This window comes from Cygnus olor, chromosome 3, assembly GCF_009769625.2.
Source record: "Cygnus olor isolate bCygOlo1 chromosome 3, bCygOlo1.pri.v2, whole genome shotgun sequence".
Taxonomy (NCBI): domain Eukaryota; kingdom Metazoa; phylum Chordata; class Aves; order Anseriformes; family Anatidae; genus Cygnus; species Cygnus olor.
In genome coordinates, this window is record NC_049171.1 from 5,312,540 (window position 1) to 5,334,087 (window position 21,548).

A 21,548-nucleotide genomic window follows, 5' to 3' on the forward strand; every position below is an offset into this window, starting at 1 on the left:
TACGATGTCATGAAATCTGTAATATTTTGGTGAAGCTCCTTATGGAAGTTGTTGCCTTCCATTAGATTTTGTCAGGTTGTAGTAGTAACAATTAAAAGGTTGAATCTTAACCTGTTGAAAAATTTAATGGGTCTTTAAACACTGTATATAACTAAGACAACTGGAAAAAAAAGCAATCCACTTATCTAGAAATTGTTTCTCCTGAAAATTTAGCATAAAGCTTTTTCTTTTGCTATTATAATCAACAAAGTAAATATATCCTGTGAACAGTCATTTGAAAACACAAAACTGATTTTTCTTCTCCTTTTTTGTGGGTGTCATCCTGCAAATGTTATTGTTTGCGTTTGTTATTCTAAAAGAGTTCACTCACAAAAGTCTGAACAGCCTCAAGCGAAAGGAAGTTGTCACTGGCCGCTCACAGCCATGCTCGGTTAATAAGGCGCTGTGGTGTCCCTTAGAAGAGGGCAAGCAGAGCATGTCAGGCCTCGTATGCAACAGTTTATCCACTGTTATGGCATCTTACTGGCACTGCAGAATTACAGTGACTAGTAGTGGAAATAATGTATTAAATCATCTTGTTCTGTTTGCCAGCATTATTTTCTACAGCACATTCAGGTTTCATTGCTACCTGGACATGTTTACTTAAGTGTAGATGAGTACCATAACGTAGGCTTTTTTATACCAGTTTTACCCCTTCCTGAACCTGTTTTCTTTGGGATGTTTAACAGTGTCTTACCGTTTTTTTATTTTTTATTTTTTGTTTCTCACACTGTGTTGCTAAGAGAAAACTTGTAAGGTGTGCAGACATGGCCTTGGATACAGTCACAATCTTTCATGTAGTAGGTTATTGGGATGGAGAACACTATTTCTTCTCAGTCTAGAGAAGAAGAAATTGAGGCCTCCAGAATCTAAAACTTAATCCATCTTCCCCAACCTTGGGTGTTAAAAAGTAATTAAGTATAATATAATTATCCCTTCAATAATCAATGAAAGGAAAGAGGCATCTTCAGAGCAGTTCATTAGGTTGTAAGATGGGACAGCTGTTAAGCCATCTGAATTCAGAGTGAATGACTTGCCCCAGGTGGTAGGGATGTCAGAGGTTGCAATTAAATCCTGATTGCTGTATCCCAGAATAGTGACCGGTGACTGGGTAATCTCTTCTCAAAAGCAGCACTGGGAGTTGATGTAGTTCCTGAAACTTCTCTTAATGTATTGATGTGCCTAGGTTTCAGCCTGAAAGGTCCTTGGCTACGCTTTGATAGGTTTAAACAATTTATTTGATTCTTTTAATTGCATATTATGTTTTCACAGTCTCACACACACGTAAACTGGCTTGAATGTGTTAATCGTATTGTGTAATTTTTGCAGCACTCAGATGTTTGAAAGTAAAAATATTTTGGGGGAAAAAACAACTCAAAATTGTATTTGCCCTTCTTCTAGAACACCTTCTCAAGGACAAGAAGGTTTAACTCCTCGTGGAGGACTAACTCCTAAGCCTGTTGTTGGTACAACTCCTGGTAGAACTCCATTACGTGATAAATTGAACATCAACCCAGAAGAGGGAATGGCAGACTACAGTGACCCATCTTATGCCAAACAGCTGGTAAGAACTATATAAGGAGTGGAGGTGAATGCTCTGTTAACTTTTAGGGTTTTTAATTTCTCATCTTCTGACCGGAACTTTATAACAAGTGTTATCTCTACCATTTGTCTACAGGTCTGTATTTCTCACCTGATAAAATCAAATCTTTGCATTGTCATAATGTCAAGAATTTATTTGAAAGAACAGAAATATTGCCAGTTAAAACAGCTTTGACTGTGCTCAGTGAAAGCACACCAGAATTATTCATCAAAGAAGACATAGTTAAGTTTCAGTCTTGTATCTTTGAAGCTGAGCAGGAGGTGTATCTGAAGATTCAGTTTTCTTGCAGTCCTACTCAGCCCTCAAATTTCTAATCATCTTGGGTTCCCAGTTTACCTATAGGGCCTTTTAATCAGTCTGTCTCGTTGACGGTATTGAACTGAGGGAGTTTAATTTTTGCCATGAGGAGCACTTGGTTTTGAGATGTTCAGTAATCTGAGTCCATTGTGATTCTGTCATCACCTTTGGCAATAGATGTTTACATTCCTGGAGATTCAGCCAGATGTACCCTGCCAATTAGACTTGGTATAAAAAGGGCATGTAAGTAATGGGTAGCACCTTGGGAACTCCTTTTATGTGGCTGATTCTGTAGCCCTAACCGTGGCTTTGGATATCTGCCGCCAGAGCTATTGACACGTTTCTTTGTAGGCCTAGCTAAGAATATCCTGTTCAAGTTTTCGGCATGTTCTTCTTACAGAAATAACTCTTTTAGTTCAGAATTTCTCTTAGCTTGAAGGACAAGGCTTATTTGATGTCCTTACATGTATTTTGGTTCTATCTCAGCCTTTTCTTCATAAGAAGGAAAACAGGGAATTCAGTTTTCCGTATGGACTCCACTGCCTTCCAGATCTGGTGGTGTTTATGTCATTTTTGTACTGTGCAACAATCCACAGGTGCGTGAGCAACTGCTGTGAGAAAAGCTCTAGTTAGCCTTACAAATAGTCCCATGGCCATCCCATTTTCACATATTTTCACATATTTTTCACATATTTTCAATTTTTTGAAAGGCAATTATGTGAGTCTCCACAGTTGTACTGACACTACTGGGAGGGGAAGGTGCCAAGCTGTTGTTTTGTGTATTTCAGCCTGTTTGAAGGTTTCGTTATCTGTCTTTAAGAAAGCTGAAAGTTCTCCTTTAGCATCAGAAAGTTTCTGTGTATATTATGTGAATAAATTTCCGGATAGTGGTGTATAGGCTAGCCTGGATTAGTAACGTGTCCCCTTTTGTCAGACCTCAAAAATTCTGTTTTTATTTGATTTGTGTATTGCCTGTGTGTTTTTCACATCTGTTGATGCAGATGAACGGGATTTTGTCATATTGTGCATCAATGCATGAATTCAGAAACACATCCTACTAATATTTCAATAGGAGAGAGAGTCTCGTGAACACCTGCGCCTCGGGCTCATGTCCCTTCCTGCTCCAAAGAACGACTTTGAGATTGTTTTACCTGAAAATGCAGAAAAAGAACTTGAGGAACATGAAGTAGATGAAGCCTTTGTAGAAGATACTGCTGATGTAGAAGCCCGCAAGCAGGTAAGTGCATGTAATGCAGATAATGCAATCTAAAAAAAAAAAAAAATACGTTCCTGTTATGGTTTCATAGTATCATACATGTGAAGTGGAGGTGGTACGGCTTCTACAGAATAACAGTAAAATGTACTTGTTTACTGTGGTGGCAGCACAGAAAACACATACATACAAGTAAAAGCAGTTTTCTCTCTGAACCCTCTTCTTTGATGTTACGTAGCATGCCTCATTTTTTGTGAGTCTTTAAATGCGTGCATGTCCTCTCTCCTCCTTTTGTTCCCTCAAAAGATAAAAATATAATTAAAAGCATTTTTCGGCAGATGCACGTGCTTAATTTTAAGCATGTGAGTACTGTGCATTTTTCAGTTTCAGATTATACTCTCAGGGTTAAAAGTTGCTGTTTATAAAATATAAGAGATTCAAATTAAGGCAGGCTGGTGGAACACAGAGATCTACTAAGGAGTGAATTGTTCCCCATTTGTAGGGGGTTACCACAGGATTACTCAGACAGCCAAGTTGTGAATGGGTCCCTGTTGTTGTTGTTTCAGAATTAGAGAAGCCTGGAGAAAGTAATAGTTTGATTGTTTTAATTATTTTGTTCACTGTTAAAACCACACAAACTGTGCTCTGATATCTGTTAGTATATCCTAAAGCATCCCATTTGGGGAGGAACAACTTGTACACATACACGCATCTGTTGCGTGTAATAAAATAATAAAAGTCTGCGTAAATATGGATAATTTAGGTGTGTGGAATAGAGAAAAAATATCAAATATCAAGTAAAATAATAGCGTACTGCCTTTCAAATGAAGGCATGACATGTCTAGGATCAGAACCTGGGAGATACTGGTCATCAACCCTGAAGTTTTAGGCAATATTTCCTTTTCATTTTGTATGAAAAAAAAAGAATTTAAGGAAAAAAAAGCAGAATGTAGGAAGAAATCTCATGTTTTCACATGTTCACAAGTATTGTTTCATTGAAGTATGTCATAAAAGAGGACAAAAATTTAAGAGTCTCTCTCTTACTGGCAGGTTTCCTATTTGGAGAGTTAGAGCAGAAGTAAAACTTAATGTGGAAAAATTTATAAAGGACTAAGTCTGCTTGGGATAAAAGAAAATATGATAGCTTGAAATAGCTTTTTAGGATCTCTGTCACAGTCTGCTGTACTCTTCTCGTTAGCTTGAGTGGCAGTAAATTATGTTAAGTAAACTGTGACCTGCTACTCTTTGTGTCTCTGTACTTCAAGGAACTTTTGCTGCAGTAATTAGTTTTTATATCACATATATTTGTAAGAAGCATCCGATCTGGAGTAACACTTAGCTTGTTTGTCTAGGCTCTCCGAGAGGCAGAGCGTGCAAAGGAACTGAAGAGAATGCACAAAGCTGTTCAGAAAAATCTGCCACGTCCATCAGAAGTAAGTGGAAACAAAATTCACTTTGAAGAAAAAAAATTGCAGGTTTTAACCATTGTAGGAGGAAATACAACCTAGGTAGATCATGAAAGAGTGAAATCCTTATTTGACTATGCTGATTTCAGCTTTTCATGTTGAAAATGTTCTGAGGTATTTCATACGTGCAGCCGAAAATACGACTGGGTTTGGGTTGCTGTATCTGTTTCATGTAGCAAGGGTTTTTGGCACCTGTTCACGTGGTTTAGCTGATTTAAAAAAAAAATAAATTAAAAAATCATGTTTAAATAGAAGTATATGAATTTTAATGCGGTCTTTGGTAGTACGGTGTTTATGATTATTATTATTATTATTATTCTTGGGCAGGTTAACGAAACAATATTGAGACCCTTGAATGTGGAGCCACCTCTAACAGATTTGCAGAAAAGCGAAGAGCTAATAAAGAAGGAGATGATTACTATGCTTCATTTTGATCTTTTACACCATCCGTTTGGAGACCAGTCTAGCGGTAAGAAGGGGAAAGGCCCAGGATTTGGAACCAACAATGCAGAACATATGGCTTACTTGGAACAAAATCCTTACGAGAAGTTCTCCAAAGAGGATCTCAAGAAGGTGAGAATTGTATAGCCTAATTATCCCTGATCTAAAAAATAAAATTAAAAAAAAAAAAAAAAAAAAAAGAAGTGGATTCAAGCCTGTACAGAGCTGGGAAATCTCCAGAGCATTGTGTGAAGAGCTGTAAGGGTAACTTAAGTGTATGTTTTTTTTTCCTATGAGCTAATGTTCATCTCAACGCTCAGCAGGATGATGATGATGTATTTGTCCAGAGATGCAGTCTTCTGGATACAATTTTGAATGTGTTGTGATTGTTTATCATTTGAAGTAAGAGTAGGAGCTATAAGCCCCCCACATTTATCAAATTCTACTTTGCCTGTCCTATGAAATGATATTAAAGTACAGACACTTTAATTCCATGTGGTATCCACCCTATGCTGCCTGTGTTGACTGTTAATCCAGGATTACTAAGCATTTATTTTCTTCGTAGCAGTGCAGACTAAGTATGACAGTGGTAGCTAGCTTATAACTTGGAGCAGCAAATGGGGTTATTTAACGATGCTTCTCAGGCTTGATCCAGCACAGCAGTGCCTCCTGCAAAGCCAGCTGGGCTTTGGCAACTGATCTTAAAGCACCCCTGGCTAAAGTGCTGAATAGACAGAACAGGTTGTTGCTGGACAAAATGAGGAGAGTGTCTAGGCATTCTGTCCTCTTCTGCATTGTAATCCCAAGCTAAATATCCTTGTACCGAGGCTTCCAGTTTGGGCTGTTCATTTATTTAAACGTCTACAGATGTTGTGCTTGCTGCCAAGTGACAGACAGTTCAGACGCACGAGGCTGTGGTTAGCTCTTTCAAAGAGCTTTACCTGTGAAGTTGTGCCAGTAACCTTTTACGAAATGCTTACAGGAATAAAAATTTGATTGAAAAGGACAAAATCACATGCCACCAAATCATGTGTTGTTATGCAGACTCGTGCTGTCTGTAACTTGTATTCTGACAAGAGCCTTGGTATCTCAGAACCTAAATCCCATATTACTTTAAAGTGACTCTACAGATAAACAAGCACATTTTAAATCTATCTCCTTGACCATAGCTGACCAATGAATCAAGAGCCTTAAAATGAAAAACACTGGGCAGCACGTACTTTAATTTGCTATTAAATGAAAGACTACACTTGAAAATTCCTTAGCAGGAGGAATTAAAGATGGAAAATGCAGTTAGATCATGAATCTCACTGCTCTGACAGTGTCAGAGTGTTCCCTTAGGATTGGCCTCTGAGTGCCCTCTCTTGTTTGTTTTGAAGTGCAACAAGAACTGAGTTTGCTGTCACTTCATTTAGGGACTGTTACACAGTCCAGTAGTTTTTGTCTGGAAATTTCCTTCAGAGTCCCTAGAAATGTTTCTCTCCTAACTGATGGGCAGTTCTTTGTTCCTACTTGCTCTTCAACATTTAGAGTAATACCCCCTCTTTGTTTAAAATCAAATTCAGACCAAGTAGTATTCCTTTCTGTACCCCTGTCTGGGGTTTGTTTGCTTTCCTTTTTTTTTTTTTCCATTTGTTTTAGAGCATTTTCTACTAAAATCCCTTCAAAAAATGCTCCTTTCTTTTCCTGATACGTAGTGTTCTTTTGGGAAGGATTAGCAGTGATGCTAAGTGCACTGTTGTGTGCTGTGGAACTGTTTTGCTGTCACAACTAGTGTAAGTAGTTGCAGTGTACAAATAGTTGCTAATTGAAAGTGAATTTATATAAGATTCAGCTTTGTCAGGTGTAGCTGGAGTACTCCTGCTTTATCTGACTTGACCAGACAGGACAAGTGATTAATTTGTCTTTCCCTGGTATCCCTGGAATGATCTAATCTAGTAGTGTTTTGAAATACATGCTTCCTGGGCAATGTGCTGTTATAAAATACAGGTCGGTTTCCTCTGAGATATCTGTCGATGATGCAGAAATCAGCAGTACATTTGTAAATCCTGCCGAAAAAGGGCGGAGACACGCTTGTAACCAATGAAATCCAGATCAGCAAACGTGTTTAGCTTTTTTAGTTACAAATAAATCGTGAAGAGCTTGGTGCCTACGTAGATCTGTGGGTTAGATTCTGTGTCAATATTATGAGTTGTGAGAACAACGCGAGTCTTTCCCGTTAATTGTAATGTACTTTGGAAACTGAACTGGTAAGAGGAGAAAGCTCCTATCTCCGTAGTAGTTCTCTACGAACAGTGTGTGCCTGTTAGAGCAGCCTTTCCTGCATTAAAGCTTATGCAGCTCATCCGTTAATGTTTAAAGTTAACTTTCCACACTGTGTGGAGAAGGGCAAGCAAAAGGAAATGGAAAGTGATTTTTGTTGCGTAGAACAGCTGCTTCTGTCTGTGTAGTTCTCCCTCCCCTCAAGGTCCCTGCTTTTATCTCTGTTCTTCTGCAGCAAGATGAAATATCTGGTTGTGCCATAGCTTTCATTAGCTACAGCAGAGTGATGTCAGGTTTGGCCAAATTATATAAAATGAGGGATAGTTGTGCTGTGAGTAGCCTTCTAGCCTGGGTTTCATTTATAATCCACAGCATCTGTGTTAGATTTTGTAGTTAGCTTAACCTGCTGGTGAGCTTTTGGTATGAAAAGAGAAACTGCCCCCATGAATTGTGCGCTGAAGGACTGAAAACAACAAGAGGAATTTTCTTGTACCTTGTGTATTGTAACTGCAATTTATTTCTCATCATTTCCAACAGGCACAGGATCTACTGGCACAAGAAATGGAAGTGGTAAAGCAAGGAATGGGGCATGGAGAGCTCTCAAGTGAAGCTTACAACCAGGTGTGGGAGGAATGTTACAGCCAAGTGTTATATCTGCCCGGACAGAGCCGCTACACAAGAGCTAACTTGGCCAGCAAAAAAGACAGGATAGAGTCACTTGAGAAGAGGCTTGAGGTCAGTGTCATTTTTTTCTGCTTATGAACCTGCTGTTTTTTTTTTTTTTTTTAATTTATTTATTGTTCCTTTTTTTCGTTTATAAGAGTTTTAGGTTACTTTATAAATCATTCGGGTCTCTTGATGGGATTCCTTTGAAGAGGTTGTTAAGAAATTATCTTAGGGGCTTCATAGATGTTCTTGAGGTGTTCAAATTGCCTTCTGTCCTTTTCTCAAAGTATTCTTACAGTGTTCTCCTGCACAATTTCCCTTTGTGCTATTAGCTGTAAGACTGCTCATGTCACCCCTTTATTCTCACCTGGAGAGAAGGTCAGGCACTGCTTTCCTGTAGTTCCATGTGGTTTGTTCGCAGTTTTCTTAATGTCTGCTACTAGTGGATCAGATACCAGCTCTCTGGTTTTTCACTTTGTTTCTGGTGGTGTGCAGTACAAGGTATTTCAGAGAAGGATGCTTTAAAACAACCTCTCTGTCCCAAAACCCCTCTCAAGTTCTCTTTCAAATCAAGAGTTGGTTTCTGATGGATGGAAATTTTATGGCATGCCTTGCCAAGCACTTCGCCATCGACTATTACATACGTGAAGGTTCAGCCAATTCCAGCGGTCCCCCGAAAAGAAAACAGTGGATGTTTGCGTTTCCCCATTACCAGGAAGTACTAGGCTTATTTATGTTTATATTTAAAACTAAAATCTTGAGTTTGGTGTTAGTGTTTGCTTCACAAATATTTTCTACAAGCACAGAATGACAGAGGTCGGATGGCAACGTCTCACCGATGTGTCTGCAGGCAGTCTGAGCGCTATGGGAGAGCACCAGTACCAGGGGGCCAAGAAATGAAACAACACCTTTCTGCTGTTTTCTGCGTTGTACAGGGCAGCATCCTCCAGTGCCAACTTGCTTGCGCTTGTTTCATTCCAAATGCAGCAGTCACAAGCCTTAACGAGGTTTTAAGATTTGATGAAGTGTCCTAGGATTGATCTTACCCTTCCTGGGTTGTGGCTCTTTTTTTTTTTTTTTTTGAGTTACTTCACAGACTGTTTCACCTGTTCATCCTCCAATGTAAGTTTCTTATTTTCCTTTCCATCTCTGCTGAGCTCCTCTATTTTGAGCTCTCCCAACCTCTGTCGTGTTTCTTGGAGGAAGAATGCAGTGTAACTGTGCAGTTAAAGGGTTTTGAGAGCTTGTTTGAAATGTAAACTGCAAGGAATACACGTGCACTCTATGTACTCACCCATCCAAATCCCATCAGAGTCCTTGTCCGGGGGAAAAAGAAGAGTGTTGCAGATGGCTTGTGCTTCTTGGGGCAGTTTCTCGATCTGCTTTGTGACATAGCGAAGGTGTCCACAAAGCCAACAGTGGGTTTACTGAGACTGGGTGACTTTTTGTTTTGAGGCTTTTGGTTGGTTCAGCAGCAATTGTCAATGCTGTGTGTGTACGTTATACCTATAGCAAAGAGCAAGCTTGCAGTTTCCTGATATGATCAGTTAGGGGTGTTAGTGGGGAAGAGATCATCTGAGATATGGTGCACTAACTGAAAAAGAGCCATTCAAACCTTTTGACACTGATATCCTTTGCCCTGTCCCCTCTCTAGAGTGTCACCCAAACAGTCGACACAAAATGCAAACATGCGCAGCTTTCATGATAAAAGGTAAGCTAGGTTTAAATGGGGTCTTCCCACAGAACGTTTGTTCAGACTTGCAGTAAATCGTCAACTGTTCTCCAAAATACAATTTTAGCCTAAAAGATTCTCTAAATTATGCAGGCATGCGATTATTTTTCCTTTTGCTGTAAAAGGAAACTCCAGTTTTTAAGTTCTTCTGTATTTAGCATCAACATAGCTACCGGTGCTGGAAGTAAACGTCCTCAGACAGATACTGCCACAGAAATTACATGAGAGGGAAAGCAGAAAGGCTGAATGTTCACTTGGTTCACACGTGAAATACAGAATGAACGTGTGTTCTGTGAAGTCTGTCGGTCGTGACTTGTCCATGCGTAGCCTCCCCGGTTGTTGGCCTCCCGTTTGGGCCACCAGCCGTTCACCTCCGTGCTGACGCTAAGCCCCTGTCGTGCTGCTGCTCGCCCAGCAGAGAGCACCATCGCCCTGCCGAAGGCTGCCCGCCGGTCACTGCTCTCTCCGGAGCTCTGCTCTGCTGCATTTCCATTTAAAAAAAAAAAAACAAAAAAAAAAACACAAAACCTCTCTGAGCACAGCAGCACCCAGCTTTTGGGGCAGCAGGGGCTGCGCTGGCCTCGAGCCAGCAAGCCGAGGGCTGTACCTGATTTGCGTACGAACGCTTTTGAAATTTCAATATTTTACGCCCCAAACTACATTAGGGGAGTGCGTTGTTATTAAAAGTTGCAAAGTCAAGCGGTTGAAGTTAGGGAATGCACAAGCAGCCTTCCTCTGGCAGCCTTGTTTTGCCTACGCAGATGCATTACGAGACAGCCTTTAATTTCGTGATTACAGCCTAGTTTTTGTTTTTTTTTTTCCACAGACTCATTTACTGCACAGGATGGATGGTGCTTGCTTAATGAGTAGCTATTGAATATTTTGTTTTCTCTTCATTGTTCGGTGTGTGGCCCAGTGCCTTTCTGCTGCAGATTGTTGCTGAAGTCTGAATTGGTTACTTCTGTGTGGGCTTCCTCGTGCTGTTAGTCTATCTCCTCCCAATATTTGAACGAGAAGTTGCCAGTGGCGTGCTCACTGAGGATATTGAAGCAAAGACAGATCAACTCATCCCTTTGTCAAACTCCTGGTGCGTTTGCTCGTCGCTCTGTAGGCAGCTAGGAAATGCAGTACAAATTGGAGGGTCTGTCAGTAGAAAACTGTTTTAATTCACTTACCAACATCGCGTGGGGCTCCGCAGAAGGGAGAGTGAACAAAGTCCAGCTAGCTCTGGCCGTGATCACTTGCTGCGATCACAAGACTCCGTGACTCTCTTAACATCTTCAGATTATCTGGGAATTTTGAGATCTGCTAGGCAAGGTGTCATTGCTTGGTGTGCCGATAGTTATGTGAGAGAGCAAGCTTGTGGCTGCCTTCAACATACCCCAAACCCCAGCCAAGTCAGGAGCTGGGGCCAGTGGAGCTGGCTACAGATGCAGTGGAAGTCCTGCTTTGCTTTTCACTGCTGTTTGTTGAGTGCAGGTGGACTTCGTGCAGTTAAATTTGAGCTGAAAATTTCCCCAAGTGTGTGCAAACTGCGATGCAGTGCAGCTCTGTTGCCTGACCTCATTTTAGAAGGCCCTTCTGAAAAGCAAGATACACAGCACAGGTCACCGGCTGAATTGTTTTAGTTTATAATAAATCAAAAGCCTAGCAGTTTAATGAAGAAATGAGTGTACAACAGAAAAAAAACAGCATTTTTTTTTTTTACCCTCTCTTCAGAAATGGCAAAACCCACCTTCATTTTAAGGTTTTTTCCAAGTAAAATTGTCTAAAAGCAGTATCAGTTGAAACAGCTCTTTCAATGGGAAGTATCTGACAACCTTAATGAAAAGCAGTGATATTAGCTCTGCTTTCAGTACCCCAAGATATTTGCTTGTGCTCTTAACTTCCTTTGAGAGAAGAAGGGAAACTAAAATAGTCTGCCAGCAGCAGAAACTGATGCTGGTCAGCTTCTGGGGCCGCCTGCTCCCTTTCCTACTGCACTGACTCTGGTAGGAAAAAGCCGTGAGTATTCAGTGGGAGCTGCTGGAGACGGCTGCGCGTTGCGTAGTCGCTGTCTAATACTTCCATATGGGACTGCTAACACCCTGCAGATCCTCTGGAGAGGGGAGGGGAAAAAAAAAAAAAGCAGCTTATTTCTAGCACTGTCTTCATTGCTCAGAGATTACTGGGTGGATTGATGGCGTGGGCAAACGCTCGTCTTCCTCTAATTGGCCTTTTCTCACTGCCTGAGTGATTTAGTGGTGGCAGTCTTGTGTGTGTTGACATGACGCTTATCTTTCTGGAACTGATGGTGATATCGCAAACAGATTTGTACTGTTATCGATGGGCTTGAGCGAGTGAAGCGGAGCAATTGTGGACGGCTCCTGTTTGGCTGGGTATCCTGTCCAGGCATCCGCAGCAGGAAGGCACAGTACACTGATAGTTGTACTAGCGGAATGTACTGCCACGTGGTTGTAATACTTCTTATTTCTCTTCTATTTTGAGCATTTTAGACTCTTTGGATGTGTTACTTATGCAGCTTAAGAGTGGGAAGAGGTTAGTATGTGAACTTTTTTGCCTTAGTAGCGAATGCTTCAGGTCCGTGCAAGTGAATCCCTCTGACCTCACCGTGAGTCAGGGGCACAGCTTAGATTTGCTTGAATCCAGGTTGGATTTTCTGATCTTTGCAGCAACTTCTGGAGGTCTAGCATGTTTGTTCGAGGCTAGCTGCCCTGCAGGATTAGTCCTTTCAGAAACTGGAGTTTTCTCATGCGCAGTAGCATTGAGTAACCACTCCTCTGCAACATCTCGTACTCATTTCTCTTCCAAGGAACATATTTATAAAGCAAAGTATTCCAACGCAAAGACCGACGCAGCCAGGTTTTGATTGCAGCCTACGTCCTCTGAATTAATTTTCTTTGCAAACCAGCGTCTTAGCTGGAGATTTATGGATTGTGCTGCACTGCAAGGTGTATCAGCTGTTAGTTTATTGGAGATCGTGTTTTTATCTCTAGTTTACATGCTTTTAAAGGCTGCAGTTTATTTTGGATTTTCAGACCTGCTGTTTCTGAGAAAACACCTGTAGAAAATAAGAATTTGTAAGACTAGGAATAGAGAAGTTACTCCTGAAACTCAAAAACTCTGGTGGAATCCCTGAGTGCTCTGCTTTTATGGTCACATATACTCATTTGTACTACTGTGTTGCTGTTACGAAGTCTGCTCTATTATTTTTTTTTTTAAATAAGGTCTGTTGAAATGTAGTTGGCACCAAAGAAACCCATTTGAGGCTTATCAGTGGTCTCCACTGTCAAGCTGTTCGGAGTTTGACAGATCTGACTGTTTATGCAAGACCACTACTACAGTGCCTGATCTCTGCTTAATGTGCACTTGCTCATCGGGTTGCAAATCTATTTAGTGTTGCAGTTTTGTAGGGAATATATATATATATTTTTTTTTTTCCTGGGCAACACAGATGGATAGCAGATCTCTTAGGAGCTGTCTTTACCTCTGTGTGAAAACACTTTTAACTGCTTACCAGCATAGTTAGCATGCAGTTTGTGTTGTAGCTAGGATGCTCTACTGTTCCAGCTCATGCCAAAACCCCCCAGTGCTGCTCCCTTCTCTCCCAGAGCCCCCTGCCGTTACCTCTGATCTTGTACCAGTGCTGCTGCAACTCGGCATTAACCTGATTCAGTTTGTTGAGCTATCAAAACACAAATTATTTTGGGGTTAAGAAGCAGACCCCTTTCCATAGCAGCTGGTTATTAGATCAGCTTAGGCTATTACACATCACATCTTTGCTTGCAGAATTTAGGAATAGTTGTGAGATCCGTAATGAAATTATTCTCCGTATCTGTGATACAATAAATAAAAGTTTGTATGTTGCCAAGGATAACTTATGTGTACAGCCAGAAAAAAATGCCCTGCCAGGGAAGATAAATGGATGCAGCCAGAAATTGTGCGCTCTCTTTCTCGTGCAGGTGGCTACTCATTGCCTATTTTTGAGCTCCGGTTCAATACACCTCATTGTAGCCTCCTAACTCAAACAAAACTGCCGTTGCCTTAGGCTCCCTGTGTTTTTGGTAGCGAGACAAGGCTCCTCCTGAGAGCAGCTTGGCCTGCCTGAGGGTTGAATTTCCCCCTTGGGCTTTCTGTTCTTTTTTGATTGCAGAGGCACCTAGAGCACCTTAGATAAGCGAAACCCGCCTAGCTCTTAATGTCTCCCTTGGTTCCTCTGTCACTGGAACAGGATTGCTGTCTACCTTACGGAGCTCTGTGAAGTGTGTTTGCAAAGCACCTGCAGACCTGTGACTAAAAATCACTAACTAAAACCACTAAATCTTCAGTGTGCTTCGTAATACCTGGAAAGTAATCTTCAATTCACAGCTAGTTGAATGGAGCTGGAGCTTTGCTTGTTGCAAGTCTGGAATAAAAACCATCGTTTGCTTTCCTTTAGGTAAATTGACTTATTAAGTCCTTGGATTTCCCCACAAGTTACATTTCCCACTCTGAAACCTTCATCACCGTGAGCAAGCAGGAAGAAAGCAGATGTAGTTTTACTCAGATTTAGCTGTTCTCTAGGACTTAAAGGCCTACAGAGATGATATTGCTCAGGCTGCCAGTTGAACAGCTTTGAGAAACAGAACTATATTTTTGCTGTTAAACTGTTACTTTCAGAGAGAAATGCAGATACTTGATTTTATAGCAGTTTTCTAACTGTTGACTTATTTGGGGACGTTTGGAAGGAAGCAGATGACCGCCAGTAAGAGGGTTTTTCGTATTCTTATTTCTGTGAACTTGCCTACGTCTCTGAAATTTGTCTTCAAATTGGACCGGTATGCTGTGGTTGCCTTTCTCCTAAGGTCATGTTCTGGGGGCTTGGTAACTCGTGTGTGGAAAAAAGCCTTTTTCCATTTGCTTACTTGATGTCCTCAGTCCAGTTCTCCCAAAACATTTTAAATGGACAGTTTAAAAAAAAAAAAAAAAGTCTGTAAAAATAAACTTGAACTGCGTAGCATTTACTTTTTTGTGGCCAGTTGCTCCTAGTATGGGGAAATTTTTCCTCTGTGCCTAAAACAATTGTCTTCCTGTGCGTTGCCTGGTGAAATCAGGTTTTGCATGTGAAAACGGAGTTCATAATGGGAGGCTGTGTGCTGAGGAACAAAGTTCAGCATTGGGAAAGCTCGTCATTGCTAAAGGTCTTCACGCACCATCGCTTTTGTAAACTGCTTTTTGACAGAAAGAGGGAAAAATTGATACGGTTTGTTGGTGCAAGCCACAGAGCCTTTCCGAATGTGAAGCCGTGTCAGAGTCTGTGGATGTTGCGCCAGTGAGAGCTGCTGCTGGTGAAGTGACTTGCTTCATTTATGCTTGTGTAGTCGTAGCTGCTGGAGTGGAGCACTAGTGACTGCGGTAAGCTCATCGCGGGGCTTCTGCTGTGTACGAAGAGGGACCCAGGCTGCCTGCTAATGGTTTGTGGTGTGAGCCTCCACACGATTGTTGGCCTTGCCTCTGGAAGAGACCGGTCTGAGAACGCTGGGTTTGCAGCGATGCTTTTTGAAGTTAACTGTGTTGTGTTTGCTGCCCTATTATCTTACCAGATGCAGCAGTAACTCACGTTTGCTTACAGCTAATCAGAGCTGTTAGCCTGAGGTGGCAGCTGCTGGCTGGGATCTTACGGCAATTTCTTTTTTCCAGGGGCAGGTGGAGAGTTTTCAGGAAAGCTCAGTGAAAATATGTTACTTGTTTTTCTTCTTAAGCTGTGCTCGTCTAGCCGTGTTTCTTCTGTGAACATGATAGCTGGATATCATTGGTAATACTGATGAGTCCTAAAAGCAGTTCCCAAATGAAAATATCAAGAATGGGCTTCTACATTCTTGTAGATCAGCAGCGACCGCTAATTTATCCAGTAACTTTCTATAAAACTAGATAGCTGGAGGTTACGAACTTTTGTGAGACCTCTTGCTCTTTATATACCCTACACCATCACTCCACAGCCCTACCAACTCCTGTTGTGATGCTTGAAAGCGAGGCATCGTGATTTCTGAAACGATTCACATGGAGATTGCACTTGGGTTATTGGTTTTGGCTGGGGGCAGATGGAATGGATTTCTGCAGATATCATTACCATTATGATTTACAGATCATTAATTGGTAAAATTTTTTTAAATAAATCATCTTTTCTTAAAAAAACGTGCTATCATAGAGGGTACGTTCTGAGCTGGTTAAGGCAGATCAACGAAACGTGCATAGAAGGTGTTACAGTCGCTGTCAGGGAAGGTGTGAAATGCTGTCGAAAGCCCAGCATGACGTGGCATCCATCTCGCTGCGCGTTACCTCCTTCCAGCTGCTCTGGCTTACTGAGTCAAAACGAGGCAAGTTCACAAACCCCGCGATTTAAATTAAGTTGATCCAGCTCCCGCCAGCAGAAGTGAGTATGGGAGGGCTGCTTGTGGGTCTGAGGAGAGGAAGGAAGTTAGAGCGGTGTTGGGAGTATTCCTGTATAGGTTTTGAGAGGAACCTGTTCAGCCACACGGGAGGAGCTGGCAGAAGATTTCCTCTCTGCACAAGCTAACCAGTGATGATTTGATTCTCCAAGGTCATGAGATAAGTTGGTTTACTTTTGACTATGGCTCTGGTAAGAACATACAGCAGTTCTCCTTCCACCTTTTTTTTGTTCGTCAGGCATGATCAAGCAGAAAACAGGAATGCTTAGGGATTGCAGGAGGCTCCAGGTTTAATGGAATGAAAGGAAAGCAAAACAATACAGGGAAAAACCATCCTTTGAACTGAGGAGGGTAGACTTGGCCTCAGCAGACATGGCAAGATAAGGAATTGTGAAAATGTATTTTAAACCTGTTTGAGCCCTTCCTTCATCAGAGTTTTTTTCCTAAATCTTTCCCGATGGATGCTTGTCCTCATACACAGCCTTTCCCTGTTCTTTGTTGACCTTGGTTAAACCTTACAGCTAATCTTCTATCTAAAATTGCCTCGCCAAATTTAAATCCTTTTTCCTTTCTGAGTGGGCATAAGAACACACTAATTTCACAGAGATCTTCTGGATATCTAAGGCATGTTTTTGTGTCTTCTGTCATTTTCTGTGTTATTGTTAGATGAAAAAAAAAAAACTTATTTTTCGGACAATCTCCCTTTATAGATGATGGTTTTATTACATCTGTGATTACATCTTTTACTCCATTTTGGATTCTCTTGATTTCCAGTCCAGTGTCAAAAACTGGACACTGTTCTCTAGTTTGGGTCTTACTGAGCATGAAGGGGAAGGCGCTTCCCCTAAGATCAGGTACCATTTTTATCCCGTGTCTGTATTTGCTATTCCCATTTTGCTAAAGCTGGTACAAAAGTCAACCAAACCAAAGCTGGCCAAGAAGTCGTACAAAATAAATAATGAAGTGGAGAAATCTTTGAAATGTCTTTACATTTTCTGCTAGGTTCATGAGGGAAATGGTTGTCAGATTTTACTGAAATCCATTTCTTAGCTTTAAGCAAATAATGTAGACTACTGTTTAAACACACCTCTTCATAACTGCTTGGAATTTTTAGCTTGGTATCTGAGCCTTAAAATTTTACGAAGCTTGAACTAAAATTATATGCAGTTATTGGCATTAATGCAGAAGTCAGCAATTTTTAATAAATAGTATTTGTTACAAAAGCTGAGACCTCCTTTTGACCTTTTTGTAGTAGGTCCTAAAATCTTGTAGTTGGGAGAGAGGAGGAAAGGTGGTGAGTGTTCACATTTCTCTGTAAGTAGGGGAGGAATAAAGGGCTGTTATTTCTGGTTTTCAAAACTTGAGAGGATTTTTTTTTTTTTTTAACACAGCAGTGAGGCCCATGGCCTGTGATAATCCAAGATAGACAAGGAATTGACCAGAAAAACAAGGGCTGAATAGCAGCATACAACCTAAGGAGCTGCAGTAGTTGAAAGCAAGAATGTGTATCCAGAAAAAACTTGGAAATATTACATCCAATTCTCAGCGTCTGAAAACTTCAGAATCCTTAAATAATCAGGTGTGATGTTTTAACAAGCATTAGGTTTGAACTGTTTTTTTTGTTTGTTTGTTTTCCTTGGAGAAAGAACGCTTTATCATAACTCGTTGATTAAAACAGTAGGTACTTAGGGTGGGATTGATCTACCTGGCCATAGGTATTTGTGTTGGGGCAGACAGCCTCTGCTCCTCTCTTAGTCAGTGGACAGGAGTAAGGACTGTGGTGGCGTCACTTCAGTCCTCTCCTGAGGTCCTGGATCAGGGGAGCCGTGCCCTAGAGCTGCCAGTTTCTCTCCTGAATATGGGAGGACCTTGGGTGCCATGCTGGGATTGGGACAGGCAAGGTGAGTCCCAACTGCGGTGTGTGAAAGTGTGAGACCGACCCAGTACTGCCACTGTGGGTGAAAATTGCAGATAAGTTACAGCTTCTGACCTCAGTGCCCTGCTATAGTCTCTTTTCTGTACAATGGAGATATTGCTTATAACTGTTTCACGTCCAGAGGTACTCAGTGTTTAACATTTCGCTAGAAAATTGGGTTGTTGAGAGATCTTCATTTAGGAAGACGGGGGAACTTTTCTAAATGGTCTTTTTTTTTTTTTAACCTATTCTAGAATAATGACATTCTGATTGGAGTTCCATTTCACACCAAGAGTACTGTCATCTCTAACACTGTGAATATCTAACACTGTGAAACAACGTGGGGCAATCGGTGTGTGTTGCATCCATGTATTCCACGATCTCTACATATCAAGAATTCTCAGCACGCCTTTTTCATCAAGGAGCAGTAATTGGAAAGCAGCTCATTTGCTGCCCAGCTGTATTTGTTGTTGCAGTAATAGCATATTATTTACCAGCGAAGACATTTAAAGCTTTCATACTTTTCCATCAGAGAGTATCTTCACAAATCCCTAATCTATTTATTTAATTTTCTCTAGATTTGTATAAATATTGAAAAAGAGGCGCCTTTCTGTATGCTTAAAGCACCTTGGGCATACTGAAAGCCTACATTGCAAACAAAATCTGAAAAGTGTAGCAGTCTGCATCTGTCTCCCCAGGAGCAAACCAGGCAGCCTAGGAGGTCAAATTTCTTTCACTCCCCCATTAACAGTTTTCTCCCTTTACCATTCGCTTTGTTTATCTCTGCACTAAACCTGCTTTCAATGAGTGAATAAATTGTTAAGGAGTAGAGCATTTTAAAGAAACGTGAAGCTGCATAATAAAGTATACTTCAGTAGCATCAGACAGTCCAGGACACAGTCCTGGACAGGTTATAAAGTAGCTCTTCCCCAAAGAGTTTAGTTTCATAGGTAAAAAGATGATATGTTCGGTAATGCATGGTAGGTAGGGTTCAAAGCAGTGAAAAGCTTCCACTTTTTGTTTGAGCAGTGGTAATTCATTTGATTTCTAAAAAAGTGGGGCAAGGATAGGTGCTTTAGCCACTGTGGTTCTGATTTAGACTTATATTCCTACAGCTGAGAAGGCTAAGCATTTTTCTTCATCTCCTGTGCTAATATACCTGTTACTGTGGCAAAAATCAGTGTGAGAAGCCCAAATCCTCTTGTTGAGTTTGGAATCTTTCTTCTTTCTTTCTGAAGAGTGTTATTGTTTTTATTTGTTTAATATTTTTAAGAAGGTAGCATAAAAGAATGACCAGGACCCCTTATGTCCCTGTGCAGATGTGCTGCACCTCTCCTCAGCTTCACAGAGGTCTATTCTGTGTATTAAGAGTTAAGGATCTCTTTGGTGCTGTCTATCAGGCTTCAAAACTGCCCGTGGTTATTTCATGCTCTGCCTGCCCGTTTAACTTTGCCCAACTGAATGCAAGTATAAAAATATGCAGAGGGCTCCGGTACCTTTTCTATTTTTAAACGTTGAATGAATCACTTATAGCATGTTAACATGATCATGCTTGCTTACTTGCATTGTATCCCAGGTGGCAGAATTTTATAACGTATATCACTTGTCGGTTTCAAATCCCAGTTCTGGATTATGGCTTTAGAGGACTGACGTGGAGTCCTTTGGGGAAACTTTGGGGAAATGGAGACTTTCAAATCCAGGATGCACCAGGCAGCCCTTACCAGAATGATACAGGAAGGAGAGTTTCACTTCTGACATGCCACTTGCTTTGTGGTTTTGATACCACATTTTAATCTCATCACTTCGTCACATCTGTTGTGTACAGTACTGGCTTGTAAATTGTGGGGTTTTGCTTCTGGCTTTTGCCACTGACCTTAGGCAGCTGATTCATTGTGCTATCTCAGTGCTCGTCTGCTAGCTCAAGATAATCTTACCTGCTTGCTCTGAGATTCTTAAGGGAAAAGCCCTGTGAAAAAGCAGCGTTACTTGAGAGGCCACCGAGGAGTTACCAGGTTTTCAGTATGTCATAGGAGGGAATAATGTTGCAGCATTATGGTACTGCAGTAAATCAGAATGGGACATCTTGCAGATAGGTGAGGTGACTTTATTTTAAGTCCAAACCGATTTCACTTCTTTGCAGTCTTGTACCTGCATAGTCCCAAACACAGAACAAAAGATGTGTACTGGAGTAATCGGTCCAGCATTCAGCTACCCAGACATCTGAATGCCAGCAGTCTTTTCTTCCTGGGATGCCTTATGATGCTACCAGGAGTGAAGGCTCACCAGCTATTGACTTCTAATCATGTCACCGGGGTTCTTTTTGCGTGCCGAGGTGTCTTTTTTATTAGTGGTGGTGCTTTTTTTTTTATTATTATTATTTTATGCCTTTCATACCTTTAGAAGCCAACGATGGTTGGCGTCTCCGTCTTGTCACACCTCTGCAAGTCATCGGGATTTACTCTTAGTCCTTTATCTCCTGATCAGGCTGTCCTAAGAAAGCACATGCAGATTGGTGGTAGAATTTAGTTGCTGTTCTGATGGTCCTTCTGTGGCTCCTTCTGGTGCCTTCATGCCCTGACATTGCCATTCATTTGTCAGCAAGAGCAGTGTGAACATTTCCATTGTGGTTCCCTACAAGAAAAAGACAGATCCAGAGCTGCATTCAGGCTCCTGATTGCCTCTTTTTCCTTCCAAAGTATGATGTAGATTAATCCTGTGGGGGTAGAACGGCTGAAAGATGTCTGGTTTTGCAGATAAAGAATATAATTTAAAAAGAACACACTCTCTTTATTTAGTTTGCCTTTACTAAAACACAGAGCATCTCCTGCGTGACTGGGAGGTGCCATACCAAGCTGTTGTGTGTCTTGGCTGCCTACTGAGCTCACAACTGCAACAATTCCTGTTTCTAAAACCGTACTCATCCTGTGTAATCACCCTCTGTTATGGTTAGTGGGCTTCATCTTCAATAATCTACTTGCATTGTACAGGTTTTAATCCAGAAATCTCTTCTGTTGTAAAATGTGCAGCGTATGATTTGTTAACCGAAATCAAAGAAATCAATACTGTGTTCTGCAGATTTTTACTACCTCTTTTTTTAACTTTTGGATTCTGGATAATTAAAACAATTCCTGGTTTCGTTCTGACAGATAAACAGAGGTCATATGACAACTGAAGCAAAGAGGGCTGCCAAGATGGAAAAGAAGCTGAAGATTTTGCTTGGTGGTTATCAGTCTCGAGCAATGGGCCTCATCAAACAATTGAATGATTTGTGGGACCAAATTGAACAGGCTCATCTGGAGCTACGTACTTTTGAGGAGCTGAAGAAACATGAAGATGCTGCTATCCCAAGGAGACTGGAGGTGAGATTTCACAAATGTGATACCTTAGATCAAATGCAGACGTTGTGGAAAAGATGTTTTTTACAATGCCCGGACTCTGAAGTTAACAGCCTGAGTTTGTACCGAGTTTTTACTGGTCGTCTTAAAT

The 21,548-nt window shown here is 41.1% G+C and overlaps 1 protein-coding gene across 1 annotated transcript in view; it reads left to right on the forward strand.

Annotated features, from left to right (window-relative positions):
* CDC5L (cell division cycle 5 like) overlaps positions 1–21,548 on the forward strand; it is a 34,010-nt gene that overhangs the window by 10,924 nt on the left and 1,538 nt on the right. Inside the window, exons 10-15 of the mRNA XM_040551243.1 lie at positions 1,441–1,603; positions 3,012–3,176; positions 4,505–4,585; positions 4,946–5,191; positions 7,859–8,056; positions 21,209–21,421. Of these exons, the coding sequence (XP_040407177.1) occupies positions 1,441–1,603; positions 3,012–3,176; positions 4,505–4,585; positions 4,946–5,191; positions 7,859–8,056; positions 21,209–21,421 (1,066 nt within the window). The remainder of the gene's footprint in view (positions 1–1,440; positions 1,604–3,011; positions 3,177–4,504; positions 4,586–4,945; positions 5,192–7,858; positions 8,057–21,208; positions 21,422–21,548) is intronic.